The following is an 18,036-nucleotide window of genomic DNA, read 5'->3' on the forward strand; positions in this document are numbered from 1 at the left end:
GACCGCAACGTTGCCGATGACTCTCTTCTTCGTCAAGATGACTTAGTTTCAGCATGATCTTTCTCGTGTATCCCGATCGTAGCGACATCTGCAGAAATAAAATGAATAAATTTGGTAACACCCGGTACCACTTCTGTTTCTACCTTCGTCTGATCAGCATCATCCCATAGAAGCACCAGACCAATCTACAATGGTGAGCTCGTATTATCTCCCCAATCCGTCGATCATTTTCAATTTTATTTTTTAACGATTGATTGATTAATTATTTTTTACATTTTCTTTTTCCAATAATTCAAATCGTTCTCTCACGATTTTTTGATAATTACAAAATTCCACCATGTCCTGAAATTTATACTTTAATTCATTAACAACACATTTGTGTTTTATTTTACAGGCAGACTTAAGCTCCAAAGACGTCGAGAGTGAGTAATTAAAAACCTGGATTTTAAAATATAATTAATCTGTTGAAACAAAAAAAACATTTAACTAAACAGAATTAATTATTGCGATGAATAGTAATTTTTGTAATATAACTAAATTAATCGATTGTCGTCGTGTAACTTTTGAAAATGCATGGAATAAAAATTGTTGAACTATTGTTGCTAAAAAAAAAAAAATTGAGATTATGCGTTCGAACGTTAACGGAATCGGCGTTAATTTTAGGCTACTTGCAATGAACATTGAGCAATATCCGGATAGTTTTGGTAAAAAGAAAATAAACTTCCGTAATATTGGGCAATATATGTCGGGCAAATATCATATCGTTACGCAATCAAGCGCGTGTCAGTAAAGAAGCAAAGCAAAACTCTTCGAATAGAGAATCAAGATGTCAAAAATAGTCGGCAGGGTGTTCTTATATGGTTCGGCGGGGGTAATTTGACCCACTAGTTTAACCAGAGAGTTCTTGAATCGGTTCCTAGGGTGGGGATATACGCTCGTACTTAAAATAGATTCAGACTTTTGAACCTGATACGCGCTTAGTATCTCTTACAGGATGATATTAACCCAAATTTCGCATTTCCCGTTTAATTTAAGAGAACGCTCGAACATTTATTTCTAAACTGGTGTTTGATACTTTCAAAAATAAGAAACTATAATTATTATTATTATGATTAGTACTTTACTAATTATCCTAAAAAAACATTGCTATACATTTAGCAAATAATTTGCTTAAATCGGTAATCACATTTATTTGTTTTCCTTATGACATTTCATTTGCTAATGAATTACACGATTAATCAATCATCTTTCGTCGTTACGATCGTTACGAAATAGGAGCAGAATTCGCGTTCTCCATCTACGATGCCGATGGTACCAACTCCATCGACGCAATCGATCTTGGAAATGTTTTATATGCCTTGAATCTAAACCCAACAAATGCGACGATTGAAAAACTTGGCGGTACCAAAAAAAGAGGCGAGAAGATAATGAAACTTGACGAGTTCTTGCCGATCTTCAGTCAGTGCAAAAAAGACAAGGAACAGGGTTGTTTCGAAGACTTTGTCGAGTGTCTCAAGCTTTACGACAAGCAAGAAGATGGAACCATGTTAGCCGCCGAATTGTCCCATACGCTGCTCACGCTCGGTACGATTCCACCAATTGGTGTTGTCCATTTAAAATAACCGTAATTATATACTTATAAATATTCTGATAGGTGAACGTCTTACTGATGCTGAAGTCGAAACGGTGTTAAAAGATTGCATGGATCCAGAAGATGACGATGGTTTCATCCCTTATACTCGTAAGTAGACACAAATCTTTGACGTATCAAATTTGAATGCATCTTCCCAATTAGAAAGAGAGAAAAAAATTAAAAAAAGTAAAATTAGAATACCTGCATCTAATTGTTAGTGAGTCACGTTAGTGTGAAAGTATTTAGGTTCAAAGCACGTATAAAGAAAATCCAATTAAATGATTGTCCAACCAATTGTTTTGTTACCCCCCCCCCCCCAGTATATAACGTCCCCCAAATGAAATTTAGAATTGATCTATCAATAGGCAATTAACTTGCCACTCCACAAACGCCCCCACAAACGAATGACCCCATTTTCCTTAGCACGTAGAACACATAGCCGCACGATTCTATTTCTAATTACAAATATAGAAGGAAAAATCATTTGTAGCGGGAGCCAAAACGTTCGGACAACATGGAAGTATAACGTGATTTGTAAAAGAAAAAAAAAGCAAAGATAAAAAAAACAAAAGAAATCCTCCCCAGTTCGAGCTGGCTAGATTCTCCATATGTTGTCCGTCATTTGAATACGTCCATGTTTTATTTGTATTTCACAGCATTCTTGAAGAAGATGATGGTGCTTTTGTAAGCTGTCCGGATGCCATTGGTACAGTGAGGTCATCGATCGTAAGTGTCCTCGTCTAGTAGACGCGTCCTCGTTTTCTCGCTTCTTCTACTATCACTTCCTCTTCCTGTTCTTCTTCTTCTTCTTCTTCTTCTTCTACTTTTTCTTCCTCCTACGCTTCTTCGTTTCGTCTATTGTCTCTATTTGTCTATTTCTTCGTTTTTTACTGTCTCATGAGAAAAGTGTCATCGCTTTTATTTTCGCCTTGTCTCGTCACGTACATCAAACAGTTTATAGGACGCGTGTTTGCAGCGCCACAGGGATGCTGAAATCGATAACTCGTTTCTCGCACAAAAACACGTACGAGTACTTCAGGTTTGTAAGTAAGATCAGTGAATCGAGTGTAGTTAATGCTCTAACCCACCCCCATCCCCCATCCCTCTCACTCCCAACAATACCATCGTTTCTGGGCCAACAAATAAAATACTACCTCAATCGAAATTCATTCGAAATGAATTCACACATTATGTGTATGTATGTGTGTGTATATTTCAGGAAGGATTCCTTAAACATCGAGCATTTTCTCTAACACGATTCACGATTATTACGAAATAATTGAATACAAGCAAAACGCTTAATTAAATGCATTTCTATCTTTTAACTTAATCTATCCATGTCTTCTTATTCTTCTTCTTTCTTACATGTGCAATAATTCGTGTGGCTAAATTACGAATGTCATATCTCACACGAATTATTTGTCTATGTTTAATCTGTGCTTGTCCTAAAAAAAAAAAAAAAACTAAAAAAAAACGATTTTTATTACTTAAAATTGTGCAACTTTTATATTTTCTTTTAATGCTTACAGTGACGTACATACACGAATAAGTGAAAATAATATTAATATGTGTAATCATCTTTGCCAATTGACACGACGGATTGATCAATGATTATAAATAATAACAAAATAAAATAAAATTTAATTAGGAGGGGTAAAGGAGAGGAATTTTTACATTAAATATTTGCAAATCCGTCTTCTCAATTATTTCATGTAAATTGAAATGAAGATCAAATAATCAAAGATTTGTTATAATATTAAATATGGTTCCTTTTTTCAGCGTTCCTTCGCAGATTGTGCGAAAGAGAAGAAGACTAGTGATAAATACCAACAATTTCTTTCTTCGATTCTTCGGCAATGATCATTCGAAGCCACGAATCAGCGAAGGACGACGCGTTTATCATAATTTCTCATCATGCTGTTCATCCCTTGTTAATTCATCACTCGGTCGACCCAATCGCACCTCTTCACATTTCCGTAATAAAAATTCATTTGAAAAACAAAACAAAAAACAAAAAAAAACAGGAAAAATGACCAAAAAAAAAGAAGATTTTCAAAAGAACAAATATATATATATATATAAGAAAAAAAAGAAGTAACATCACATAAAAATCCTCAGGATGACCCGGAACATGAAGCGAAGATCAATCGATTATCGAGAAAATATTTAATATATATTTATATATATATATAAAGAATAAGGATGAAAAAAAAGACAATCACTGTTTAAATAATTTATACTATGACTTAAAAAGACGCATAAAAGCGATCTCGCGTCTTGGGGTCATGTTTTAACAGATTTGTACAAACTTTAAACGAAACGATCGGTTTTCAGTTACATACTTCGTATTGTTACTTTAATAAACTACATTCCTCGTGACTCGGGGACTGCAAAAAATAAAAGTTTAAATGTAATCCTTGTCACAATGATTATAATAATCTATTAGTTATAGTTTAGGCGACAAATGTATATTTACAGCTAATAGCAAATGCTGTTATGGAACAATCAAATCAGTAATGACCAGTACCCTTTTATCATTAGATTCAGAACATCATAAATCTATGACCAATGATACATATCATTTCAAAAATAAAAGAAAAATAGGTGGAGCTTAATTTAATTAAATGTATATAAACAAATTCATTACATACGAAGCTTATCTTCAATAGAAATTCTTTTCTGCACGCCATTACATTAAAAACATTTGAAGGTAACAGAAACTTCATTAGTTTTCCTCGTAATAGCAATCATTACATATATTTTAATTAGTATCTTTAAACTAGTTGACTTATAAGTTACAGATATACAGAATACCTATATAGGATACGATAACTTACAAAAGAAAGTTGAGAAAAAATAAGAAAACAAATAATTCTCTCTCTTCTTTCTCCCGCCAAAAGATCATTCGTGCTACATCGGCAAATCTCGTGTCGTAAATGTTAACTTCGTATAAGCGTTATATGAGTTCGGTTGACTTCGGACATTTCCGGGATGGAGTTATGGCTTTGCCCGGCAAGTAGGCGCTCAGGACAGTCAGTTCAAACGCGTCGCAAGTGTCGCGCGTTTCCTCCATCTATTCTAATCTCGGCTGATGATAGATCATTATTCTTCTTTCGTATTTTTGCCTTCACTTTAAATTCAATTTACAGTTATACAAAATTGTTGATTTAACAAGTGCGCTAATAACAAAATTGTAAACGTAAAGATAACAACACGAACAATTAGTGTGAACATCCAAACACTTTGATTAAACGATCGAACGAGAAGAACAAAATTAACAAAATTTAATCAAAAAAAAAAATATGACAGACGTCCAAACAAATCCAACGAAAGAGGAGGCAGTATCCAAGAGGCTGCAACAGGACGACTATTCAGCATCTCGAACAGGTTGGTCATTTCTTCCCTTTTCTTTTGTACAAGTTAACAAGAATAGAAATTCTTTTTTTATTCGTAAGTAGGACTTACATCAGAGCACCCTCTTTTTGACATTTTCCTCTCATTCATCGCGGCTTTTGTGTATACGTTAAGAGAATACTCACTGATTGGTCGGATGCCGCGTCTCCGCCATCTTGCTGCTAAGCCAGATCGGTGATATCACAAAAAATATTGAAAAATAGATTTTTATAACATCTCCATCAACGATCACAACAAGTTCTTTGTCACTAGGGTTTAAGAAATCTGATAAATATAATGAGAATTTAAAAACAAGATTGAAATAGGCGAGAAAAGATTTGAAGGGTTGTTTACGTTCGTACAAATTTGATTCGTAGTTATGGCTACTACCTATGTACGTGCTCCATGTTGTTTTATTAATTTTGAACAAAAAGAATTTCTCTGGAAAATTGCATCCTTCTTATTTCGTTTATTTTCTATCTAAACGAATCGATCGATAGTCGCGATAAAGTTAACTCTAAATATAAACCTCTAATGATAAACACGTTCAACGTAAATATTGTAGTAAATACCACGAAATCGGCTTAGCTTTATCTTCTAGTATTAAATGCATTATGATATTACGGTTAAATAAGATTGAAAAACTTTTCTCTTTGATATATAGAAATCACGTATATAACTTGTATTTGTATGTAAACGCATATACACTATACACGTATAAAATCTTAAACACATTATACACGGTAGATAAAGATATTTTTAAAAGATATAGACGAGAGTGCACACACTCCAAGTTTAAATTAAAATCGTTCAAAATTCTACGATAAGATATTTTTCATGTAAATCCTCGGTACACATTTATTTTTTTTTTTTTAATATATATTTTTCCTTCGTAATTTAAAAATAAAATAAGTTTCATAGTCTGACAATGAGACTATTTTACATAACATTTGCTTGTGACGTATGAGAATAGAATAACACGAAAAATAAAAAGAAGTCAGTCTCACTGAACACCTTGACACCATAATTTATTACATACTTCATTCTTTAACTAAAATACGTTATATATATATATTTTGTTTTGTTCTGTATAAACATTAATTTAAAACGAAATGTCATATCTGAATTATGACAAACAATTACATCGAAAATTGTTACGTTTTCGATTACGTTTCGTGAATAATGTTAAAGTTAAATAATTAGTAATAAAAATGAGTATCTTCTGGGAATAAATTAGCATTCAATTAAAAATGAAAACGTAGAATAACTATTGACCACTTAATAATTAAATGTTGATATAATATTTGACTAATAACAGAAGTTGTGCTTAAATGTACAAACGCAAGTACATTTATAATAATTTAATAATCCGTTAAAATAATTTATTTTTACGAACAAAGTAATAAATTGTTCTTTACACTTAACAGGGGGTCGTTGAACTTTCTCAAACCATTGAGAAAATTTTACCATGCTTGATATTTGCAGTTTCTTTGGATAATGATTATTATTTCATCTTTTCAAACGCACCTAATTTACTTTGCATAATTTTTTCGTCGAAGCTCATTGTTCTCGCGAACGTGAGATGGGAAATGCGTGACGCATTCTTTCCTCTTATGTTAGATCAGATTATAGCTGTATTCATTAGAAACGACGACTAAACGTTCAACGTGTCTTAACGAAACTTCATACCTTTTTTTCCCTTCGTGTCAGGTACTAAAAATTGTCCTCAAACTGCTGCAACAAATAGCTATTAAAATCACGTGAAAGAAAATAACACACATATACATACGCTTAGTATAGATAACCTACACCAAAAGATACTACTGATCGTTATCACGACTATTAATTTTGCGAGTTTACGATTGAGAAAAGATCAAGGCTACGTTTTACGAGAGAAAGAGAGAAGGAAATGAGAAATACGATATTTTCAATACTATCTGAATGTTGTTATTCGTTGAATAAAAAATAATCGTTGCACCAATTTCGTTGAAATAATATTTTATACTTGAATAAATTAGAAATAAAATGTTTCAACTGGAGTATCTTCTTTTGATTTTCGTACATTAAACCCTACCATTCCCCCGGCCGTGAAATCAAATAAAAGTTAGTGTCCCTTGAACGAGCTGTCAAGGTCTTACAAGGATAAATTGCAATCGCATTCTTTTTCTTCAGACACCTATGTTCACAAATGGATACGATTTTTCTTAATAAATCGTGCTTAATCGTTACATAAATTATATTATTTTTTCGACTTTTCTAATTATTAGATAATTACATATAAAAGAAATGAGGATAATGAAAAAAAAAAAAACAAAAAACAAATTAGTAGGAATGAAAAAGTAAAATAGAGAAAATAAAAAAAAAAGGAAAATTATCATCGTTGGTCAATTAGAAAAATATAGGAACGTCAACGAATTAACGATGTTTGTGGGCGTATAATTGCAGAATTGCCGTGACTGAACATCGATGATGGGTCCCGCGACCTTAATCGGAAGACCCTCTGAAACCCATAAATGGAATGACGACGCGACTAAGCTCGATTTGACATCCGCAATTTGATCGACACTTCCGGTTGGCTTCTCTCTTTAACTTAGGCTATATCAATGATTTGAACGATTTCAGTGATACATCTCAATCGATGTCCAATTTGATCTTTAATTTACTTCTTAATTCGATAATAGCAGGGATACGGGTAGTTGAGAAAGAAATGAATGATGAAAAAGAAAGACAAAAATATAAGAAGAAACATTTTTTTTTTTTTTTCACAAACGACTCTCACATCTCTCCCCCCACACACTCTACGATCATTTAATGATTCATTACGATGTGCGCATCCAACATGGTATAAGTGCACGAGTATGGGTCAAGGTTATTTTCTTTAAAGAACTGCGTCCAATGCCTACTGTCCCCCAACATATTTTTCATCGTTACTAAAATATCATCTCATAGACTTGTTGTTACAATTCAAACATATTCCTGAATAATAATAATATTAATATTAATCAAAGTTGGATCCAGTTAGAAACAATTTCATTAACATTTATCGTATCAGGTAATTCAACATTTATTCAAGAGAAACGAATAATAAAAAAAAAAACTTTGCGTGTAGTAAGTAATTCCAATGAACTGGACAAGCACTCCAACTCCGATAGGAGAGGCTTAGCTAAAATTCCAACGTTCCGGCACGTGATCAATCGCGTTTGGCCTATTAACGAGTACCTCTTCTATACTCTTCGTAAGCTGTATCAGGTCATCGTCTAACTATTGTACAAGGAAAAGTGGACAGTATAATGACAACGACGACGACGACGACGACGATACGAGGAGGAACAGACAGAAGAAGCGCAAGTTCAGCGACCGGTAAAGCTTTTCAAATTGAACGACCACGAGAAAGAACGTGTGGAAAAAGAGGAGAAAACTCTCTTCAATCCCGTCTACTACACGTTCTAAGATGCACCCACACAGCATCCCTGATTATCTGCTACTTGTACGGAATCATTACTAAGAAAGCTTCTTTCTCTAGTTTTATCTTTTTTTTTTTAGAAAAAGGTCATATGGATTCAAACGATACAACCCATGATACGTTAGCTTGAACTTCTGTTAAACATTTCCAACAGTTTCAGTTCATTAAAACCAGTATCAAATAATTGATCAAGATTCAAGTTTAATTCCATGAACTCTAACTCCGTTAACTTCAATTATTTTCTAGTTTACCATTGTTAGATTAAATCACGGGTCAATATTTCTCAACGTTAATCAGTTCATTCAAATTGCCAACTATTCGCTGGCTTAATATTCAATTATTTATAACTGTTGTTTAAATGTAAATAATTGTTTACCATTTACGATGACCAAAGTAATCTGAAAATAATGACAGAATTATTTCGTAGAACAACAGATATATATTATATGATTACTTCATAAATAAATATTAACTTTGTTAACAATTAAACCGAATGAATTACTGCATCTTAATAATATGAGAATGCAAGGATAAAAATAAATGACGCACCGAATCTAAAGAGGAGCTCACAGCTATTTTCGAAAGTAGTGGCAATGCCAACGAGAAATTATGCAATATTGCGGTGAATAATCCAGTCCGAATTGACAATCTTAACGTAAGACCTTGACTGCATCATCTTCTACTCTTCTTAATGGCAAGGAAACAAATTCAGTTGCTAAAAAACAACGGAACGTTACGCGTATTCCAAGACCCGTGAAATTAATTTACAACCTGGTTGTGACTGTTGTAAGTTTTCAATTGAATTTCATTGAAATAAGTTCTTTGGTATCGATAAAGGTACACAAACCTTGTTAACTACCCCTATTGAAAAGATATTTGAAAATAAGTGTCAGTGTGATCGAAAGAAAAAAAATAACGTGACGCAATAAATTTGTTGTTTCATTCCATTTGATATACATACGCATAACTTGCATTACGTTTTCCTTAAACGACATCAAAGTGCACGATTTACACCACATTTGGATCGTAATCCCATTGCTGTGTCCCCGTGTCACGTTACTTTCCATAGCAGGTTTACAACACAACTCTCAAGAAATTTCACTGAAATAGAAAAAGCTTTACTTTCTGGTTTTGTACTCTAACGATGAAACGACAACCTGCCGTCGGCAGTTGGTGCTACGCTAAGTTACACTGCATGGATTAAAGAAATCCTCTCACTTGGTATGTCCTCTTTAGCAGTTTAACAACCGCATGCCGATAACGATCCGATCGTTGGCGCACATCGGTGATTACATCAGCGTTAAATCCGTATCTCGTTGTCTATCCTGTCAACCAACCGGATATAATGATAGTTCTTTTTATTTTATTAAGGTAAACAATTATTATCAAAATAGTTCCAATTATTCTTTTATAATATTTTTAAAACAACTATGACAATGTGACCATTCATAAGATATCTTATTAATTAATAAATTTAAGCTTTTATCTATCCACAATAAAAAAAAAATAAACAATGAAAGCTTTAGTTATATAATCGATCCTTTGTTTTGAGATTTCTATCAATATCATTTGAATATTATTAAACAATTTTTTATCTCACTCTCTTTCGTGTCGTTTAACCCTTTGCACTCGAAGTTATATTTTTCATTTCACATATTACTAACAACTTACAAAGCAATTCCAATAGAAACAAATAATCATATTCACGTTATTATAACTAAATGACATATGTGTAGTTAAAAGAAAAATCATATTTGTGATATGTTGTAGACTGAATTGAATTTGTTTCAATTTTTATTTATTTATTTATTTTTTTTTTTATTGTCTCCGTAGTGCTCCGTATTGTCTCCCCGAGTGCAAAGGGTTAATAAAACATTATCGAAGTTTCAGTTTAAAAAGTATCTTACAATTAGTATTCTTACTTACCCATTAAAAGAGTGCGTTTAATAGCGTATTACTGTAACTTCCGGTCGCATTACACGACTATACGATGTAAGAATCTCGTTGTACAAGTTAGTAGTCGTAGTAATTAACTTTTTATTGTAACCAGTGCTATAGTTTAACGTGAAAAGAAAACGTGATAACGGTCGAGTGTCAGTGATGGTAATTAGCATTCGATGGAGGACGCTACATTTACATGAAATTTGCACACACACACACACACACACACACACACACACGCACGCACACATACGTAGAAGCGTGAGCACGTTAAGAAAAGTTGTGTAAACACGTATGCAACAGTAACAATCTAATATCACTTACATGAGACATAAAACCAAGATATTATAATAACATTTTTCATCAATTTTCGTGCTAATTAATTATTCAAGTATGTAATTTCGGTTTCTATGAATAACAACTTAAAATGTTAACAACGATACTAACAATAAGTGCAAGATTTGATGATAGAATTGCCCTTGATGACATCACGCGTATAACAGATTGATGAAGTGTGACCCATTTTCTTTTCCTGCACCCCTTACATTAGCAACCATGCCTAATGACGGTCCCAATGAGATGACGTCGTCATGATTAACTTTGGCAATGATAATCGATGACATCATGTCACAAGAATTACAACATATGATTAGATTCATAGAGCTAAACATCGTCGTGCGGTATCACATCGAGCATTATAAATTTACACAAATCAGTGGTCTTACGGTAGATGAGTCAGGTTTTGTAATTTTGGTAATTCGTCTTATCTATCCCACGTTCAGTGATTTTTAAATGACGAAAGATCAACGTTGCTTTTATTTGTTGAAAAATTCACTTAACGGATCCGTTTAAGAGAAGATGAAGGGGTGTGTGAGCAGGGCAGGGCAGGGCAGGGCAGGGCAGGGCAGGAATGTTGATATGAATTTTAATCGCAGACATTAAAAGAAAAATACAAGAAAAAAAAGAAAAGCGTTTTGGCCTTAAAACGTTCCTGTGCTATGTGCAGCACATATGGGAGGATGCAGTAAAGCATATGAATCCAACGTACGTAAAAGTACGAAGTAGAGTCGTCTATGCACGTGGGCGTAGAAAGAAGGGTGCGTACAAAGGCTGAATAAAAGGCGAGGGGTCGAAGTTAGAAAGGGAAAGAGGAGTGTGCGGAGAAGAGAGAGAGGATTCTAGCAGGAACGCCAGACATTGAAATCGATAATAAAACCGGCGCGTCGTCGCGCAGCATCCCTGCTTGCTTGTTCGCGTTTTCACTCGTTACTCTTGAATATTATTAAATTATTACAAATATCTATTATTTCATTATAACATTAACATCATTATCTCGAGGAACAAAATTCCAACTAGTCCAGGTATCTTATTGTACGAAAAGATTAAACACCTCGTATATATTATATAATATTTTCCATAGAAAAGTACGTGTAATAATAAAAATAAAAAATGAAAACAACACTCGACGAAGTACCAATGCGACTAATGAGAAATACAAAGCTATCAAAATAAAAATGTAAAGTAAAGAAAAATAAAAATACACAGACGACTGCGTTAGTTAAAGCGTAATCAAAATGAAGTTACTTGGGTAGACTTAAGTGGAAGGGTTGCAAGCACAAACAACTCTTGAAGAAATGAAAAATCCTGTAAGTCTCGCGGATGCGAACGCACGTTATGCGTCTACTGCAACAACAAGAGAAAAGGGGTGTGTTTAATTGAAAATCCAAGATAGAGACGCAAATCCTCCCTTACTATGCTATAACAACGTCGCGATTAACTTTAATTTATTATCGCGAATTATTAACAACTAGTCAATCTAACTTTGATTATTATTATTTATTGATATCAAAGTTCAAACTATCGTAAGAATTTTGGTTGTCATTGCACGTGCATTAAAAATTCATAAACGTTCTCATTTGATTAATTATAATTATTATATTTCAGTTGAACTATATAATTCGTTGAAAATGATCTTACAGGGCACACCTAAGTTTTAAGTACCGTCTTATGTGGATACTTATTACGAAGCGTAACTGATCACTGGTGTAGAATTATCTATGCGCTCTATCGACTTACCGATAATACCAGGTTACCGAATTAATCGACCGAATCGTCATCGTCGTCGTCTTCGTTTCACATTGGACGCTTCATTTGCTACAAAGAAAAAAGATTACTTACTTTTAAATTGGAAGCAACTTGCAACACGAATCTTTTACTTTTCTTTTCTTATTTTACCTATTTATTAATACTGAAATATTTTCAATACTAGTGCGTACAACTCAAGTAAAAGTTAATTAAAAAAAACCTTTGCAACCGTTAGCATTTAAATCAGAGAAAGGTAAAGTTTGAAGTATCATTGATAAATGAAACTGAAAGGAAGCAAAGAAAATAGTTGAAATGGAAGGAAGAAAAGTATAGGAAATAAAAATAGTGGAAGATAGAATCTCTTGCAGCAATTAGCATCCTTGACAAGTGAGTTTGCTTGCATTATAGCAAACGTGTATAATGAAAAGTAGCAAGTTCGCAAACAGGTATCGGCCCGGCACAGTCTGTCTCTCCAAAAATAGCAACGTGTCACCTTTTCCTTTGCGTTCGACTAATTCCCCACGATCCGATATAAAAATATCTTGTCTTGTTTTCTTTTTCCTCCTATCCAAAACGATATTACGATTTTACAAACTCATACTTTAATGGTAAGAGTAAGTAAGTTGCATATGTACATGCGAATGCAAGCTTGTTAAGAATGTTCTCATGGTAAGAAAAAAACAAGTATGCATGAGTATCATTTTAGTCATTAAAAATAATGTTGAAATTGTCATGATATGTTTCTCAATATGACGAATTAATAATTATTGGTATTAAAATCTATTATGTCTATGCAAAAGTTCTTTTATCTTTTTAACCTAATAATACTTATGAGAATACTATCCAAAGAATGGTAGGTCAGAAAATGAACTTAGCGCAATACCACGGCCGGTGCAATTAACGACAACTGGATTAGCACTCTAAGGCTTTCACCTCTGTTTTCTTGAGAAATAATTCTAGCCTGGTGGCACTCTTATAAAACCTGATCGAATCCAAGAACCGTTTCATACGAAAGATCTTTTATTTTATATCAAACTTGTTTAACAATGCACTTGGATATTATTCTTCGTAACTCTCATCTAACAAAATGACTAAAACAATCATCCAATTTCTATTTCAATTCTTAAGATAATCATACTCGGATTGGTTAATAAGAACTTGAACAATATATCGTTGTTTTCATTGATAAAATAATCCAAGCATTTTTCCTGAGATGGCATACGTCCGCCTTTTTTTCTCTTTCTCTTTTCCTCATTCTCGTTGCATTTCGTTATGAATTACGTAAACGTAGATGACGTCATCCTTCGCGTGAGTACTCACGATGCTCGAATACATAATCCAAAGAACAACCAGCAACGCCCAAACAAGAATATATAATCAACAAGACATTCAATTGGAATCAAAATATTCTAGATGATAAATCAGTACATATTAACTTGTTCATTCATACCTTTATGGTATCATGAATGCCAGGTTCATTAATATCTTGAATTTTTATAACAACCTATTCCCGTATTTGTCAAATTATTTGAACAAACCTAACAAATAAATAGCATATTTGTTTTAACAAATAACTTTATAAACTCTAGTGATTTAACTGTAGGATAAGTTTCCTTTAAAAGGATCAAGCCTAATGTTTGGATAGTTCTAAAGTTTAAATTCCAAAAGATATTAAAGGATACCGATTTGACGGGTTGTCTGTCAGTTTATCACTCATCCCTCAGTGAAAGTGTAGATTTGTCGTGTTGCATGAGAAAAGGGATGAAGACTATCGATTTCCATCAATAGAAGAGACAGTAGCACGCAGTTCGATACCGGAGGGGGACTTTACGAGGTTTCCATCGCATCATGGATTAGCAGTCTTCCAACGAAGCGCATAGTTACTGCCAAAATGAATTTCACCTATCATCCGTATAAAGATAAAACAAGATTACTATCTTTGTTCTCTTCATTATTCGTTACTTTCCCTAATACTTTCGATAGTCCGTTTATCTATCTCCCTATTTCCTAGCCAAAGCTATTAATTGTTAATTATGAGCAATCTGATTAATCGCGACAACAAGGGGAGACTTTAAATCTTTTATAAAAGAAACTTCCGACGATTAGAATTAATTACAGTAGTATTTTTTATTTTTTTTTTCATTTTAATTTTTTATTTTCTTCCTCGAGTATCTATAAAGACAAATAGTACAAAATAGCGTGGAATTAATTGCGATACAAAAAAAAAAAAAAAACGAACAAACAAAAAATTATCTCACATCAGAGAGAAGAAGTGCGGATAAATGATATTTAATCTAGTTTTTTTTTTCTTCAGTCGGTACTGAATAACGTGCTCTGTCGGTACGTTAGATATATTCTTGGTAAAAGCAGTCATATAGTCCTAGCAAACATACTTCTTACTGTTAAAAGATAGTTAACTAGTTTCTTATTGATTTTTATTTCATGACTAACGGCCGATGGTATCCCAATAGTAAGCAGATCGTAAAAAGATTTGGCAAACAGGAAAACGTTAGCTTTCAAGTACACTCATAAACGATATTAAATGAAATGATAAGTCATTTATTGGGTTGAATCTACAATCATCGTTTTGCAACATAATCGATTATAAATAAATAGCATATTAATACTTTCGCATCGTTTGTTGTTAAAGTAGTATCCTACTTAAAAAATTATTGATCGATTTTTCAAAGTACTTGCACAACGTATGAGCAAACCTTTTGATAAAAGCAAAAATCATTATCACGCTCGTGCAACACGCAGGCAAACTAACGTCAGTTTCGTGTCCAACGAAATCAGGCTATTTAAAATATTATTTACCAGACGTGTATACACTTTAAAGTATTCAAGAAGTATCTATCCAGCCAAATACTTTTGAATATTTGAGTAAGACGCATAGAACAACAACCTTGTTCTATTTCAATAAGAATCTATTTTTAAGGATGCAACAATTCGTTAGAACGAATAATACTACTACTGGTCGGAAAATTATTAAGAAAATTGTCCGATGTGGGTCAATAATAAAACGACAACTGTGTTTTTATGCGACAATTTGTAATATCGAGCAATCATCTTTTTTTCTTGTTTTGTTTTTTTTTTTTTTTTAACGTTATTTCTTTCTTGCACGTCACTTTTGTAATATTGATTTTACCCATAAATGTTGTTACCATTTACCTTCTTTATTTATGAATAGAAACAATATACATTTGTGTGACTGTTATACCAACGAACAAATTTTATTCTGTTTCAGGTAAGAAAAAGGAAAGGAATCTTGTTCAAGAGAAAAATGACAAAAATAAAAATCGAAGAAATCCGAAGCAAAAGATGATACCAAAAATAATATTTAGACATTGAATCGTTTAAATACTTTAACTTAATTCAATTTCAAGTGAGTAAAGACCAAGGATTATCTGAACAGTTAAAAATGATTAAAAAAAAAAAAAAAGCAAAAAAGAAACAAAAGAAAAACTTTAATTGATTTTAATCCCCTTTATAATCGTCAAATCCACACTCGTTATCCACTAAAGCTCACAGAATGCGACAGAACTCATAAGTCTTTTCGTATCAATATCATCGGAAGAAGAATATGTGGTTGGTAGCAAAGAAACCGTGGTAGTCGAATGAATGGCTCGACTGTTTCCTGACAAACTCTGACGTTTCATGCACGAAATACCGACATGTTGCGCGATAATGAAGCGTGAATTAATAAGTCGACGATGAATAGAGACGCTGCTTTCGAGGTAAATCAGCGTCAAAACGATTTATTATGAGAGCTTAAACGTATTAGCTCAAACGAAATTCAACCAAAGGATACAATGGTTTGGACAATATTTTAGACAAATTATTTTACGTTCTACGTTTTATCCAATAAATATATTTCATTATACTAGTATAAGTATATTTTTAATAACATAAGATAACACATATGAAGAAGAAGAAGAATATCAATAAACGATTTAGCTTGCTCGTGCAGCTGTTAAAAAAAAAAAAAAAAAAATGATGAACTTATTGAAATAGCTTTGACGATCGTTAACGCGTACAATTTCATAAAGGAAATCCAAGTTTTTTCTTCAAATAATCCCACGTGAGAAGAGCTTTAAAGATATTCAGCAGGACGAGTCAAATAACTGCGGAATTAAAGCGGCAGCTTCGAAAAAGGGTACGGGGGCTGCGTGGCATCCTTGGTTGGTTGCAACCTTCTTTGCCCATCGGTTCATCGCGTTCAAACGGGGCCTGCGCGCACGCACTCACTCACTCACTCACTCACTCACTCACTCACTCACTCATTCACTCACTCACGCGAGAACGATTTGCGATGCAAGTATTTCACACAGTCCCCGTGTAATTTAACGAGGTCATCCACTTTTTTCCCTTCCCTTCCCTTTTGGTTTTTTTTTATTTCTTACAAATGACAGTCAGGGTAAAGTACTTAAAAACGGCTGTTAACGTTCTAACTATTATTCACGTGTTGCTCTTTGACGGTATGCTCGTTGAAAGGTACTCTCTGGTACACTGAAATACAATTTTGTAGATATAAAAGGAATAAAGAATTCCAACCGTTGAAGATACCACCACGTTCCACTTAGGACACTTTGAAGACAACTGAGAAAATCAGGGGGATCGATCGTTAAATTGGTCCACCTTGCGTGTTGTTGGTTGTGTTCATGCTGTCACCTTCTCGATAGAGCTAGTAGACGCTGAACAGGAGCTAGAACGAAAACCGGGTCAGAGGCGGATATACGTATCGATAGTCCAACACCACCACCGCCCATTACCGGTAGTATTACCCTCTCCCTCTTTACGTCGAGGGAGAAACCGCACACGTTGATGGATCTGAAGTCGTTTCAAATCCTTACCAAACTCATAGTACGTCAAAGAAGAAGCATTAAGAAGACACACGTTCGTTCAATATACCCAACAACGAGAATTCCCATGAACGAATAGGAGTGGTACGCATTTCATCCACAAATGTTCTAATAATAAGTTCAATTATTTCATTATTCTTTTTATACATTTAGACGTTGCGTGCAAAGTTGAAAAAGTCGGTTAGAACGAGACGTAAATAATTGAAATTATAGTCAGTTTCTCATTTTTTTTTCTCTCCCTCTCTCTCTCTCTCTCTCTCTCTATCATACATAGTCGTGTGTCATGTGCGTGTATTTTTCGTAGGTGGTGTATAAACGAGCACCCGCGCATGTGTTAGTTGGTATATCGAGTGAAACTCCGAGTCTAGTTGTGTCTGACTGGGACGTTCGGGCGCAGGAGCAGAGGCACCGACAGGACAAACTGACAGGGGCGCACGTTCACGTAGGGAACGGAACGTTAGACGGACCGACGGGTAGAAAACGACGTACCTCTTACCGAACAAGGACTTTCAGACCTCGCTCAGTTTTAGTAACACACGAGACAGCATACTCGATTGACAGCATTCGACCACCTCTCTCCGATAGTTTATTTTCAAAAACAAATCAAAATATATTTTCAAAAGAGAAAAACACCTAGTTATCCTGAAATTTCCAGGTAA

General features: G+C 33.8%; 2 protein-coding genes and 1 long non-coding RNA gene across 6 annotated transcripts in view; 2 read left to right on the forward strand and 1 right to left on the reverse strand.

Annotated features, from left to right (window-relative positions):
• On the reverse strand, positions 1-17,461 carry LOC107067547 (uncharacterized). Of its 3 annotated transcripts, XR_016178932.1 has the most exons (7): positions 16,553-17,461; positions 12,507-12,584; positions 10,416-12,113; positions 9,708-9,814; positions 9,261-9,590; positions 9,039-9,204; positions 5,884-8,887 (listed from the first exon to the last, which is right to left on the reverse strand). It is a non-coding gene; the product is annotated as an uncharacterized LOC107067547 (long non-coding RNA). The 3 variants fall into 3 exon arrangements; XR_016178931.1 differs by lacking the exon at positions 5,884-8,887 and adding an exon at positions 1-88 and having other exon boundaries at positions 9,261-9,814; XR_016178930.1 differs by having other exon boundaries at positions 9,261-9,814.
• On the forward strand, positions 62-3,710 carry Mlc1 (Myosin light chain alkali). Of its 2 annotated transcripts, XM_015323155.2 has the most exons (6): positions 62-193; positions 395-422; positions 1,276-1,584; positions 1,655-1,741; positions 2,290-2,359; positions 3,413-3,710. In XM_015323155.2, the coding sequence occupies exons 1-5, from the start codon at positions 191-193 to the stop codon at positions 2,319-2,321; spliced, it is 459 nt and encodes a 152-aa protein (XP_015178641.1). In that variant the 5' UTR covers positions 62-190; the 3' UTR covers positions 2,322-2,359; positions 3,413-3,710. The 2 variants fall into 2 exon arrangements, with proteins under 2 accessions (XP_015178641.1, XP_015178640.1); XM_015323154.2 differs by lacking the exon at positions 2,290-2,359.
• The window catches only part of tau (microtubule-associated protein tau), a 25,375-nt gene continuing 17,064 nt past the window's right edge, over positions 9,726-18,036 (forward strand). Inside the window, exon 1 of the mRNA XM_015323146.2 lies at positions 9,726-9,860. Coding sequence (XP_015178632.2) covers positions 9,741-9,860 — 120 coding nt within the window. The 5' untranslated portion in view covers positions 9,726-9,740. The remainder of the gene's footprint in view (positions 9,861-18,036) is intronic.

Source organism: Polistes dominula, unplaced genomic scaffold (assembly GCF_049000335.1).
Source record: "Polistes dominula isolate Pdom_NZ unplaced genomic scaffold, Pdom_raw_medaka contig_27, whole genome shotgun sequence".
NCBI lineage: Eukaryota > Metazoa > Arthropoda > Insecta > Hymenoptera > Vespidae > Polistes > Polistes dominula.

Excerpts from the sequence above, each read along its gene's own strand:
- Mlc1 (XM_015323154.2), top strand. Across the intron at positions 423-1,275 it reads AAGCTCCAAAGACGTCGAGA|GAGCAGAATTCGCGTTCTCC; the intron begins GTGAGTAATTAA and ends GTTACGAAATAG. Across the intron at positions 1,585-1,654 it reads CCATACGCTGCTCACGCTCG|GTGAACGTCTTACTGATGCT; the intron begins GTACGATTCCAC and ends ATATTCTGATAG.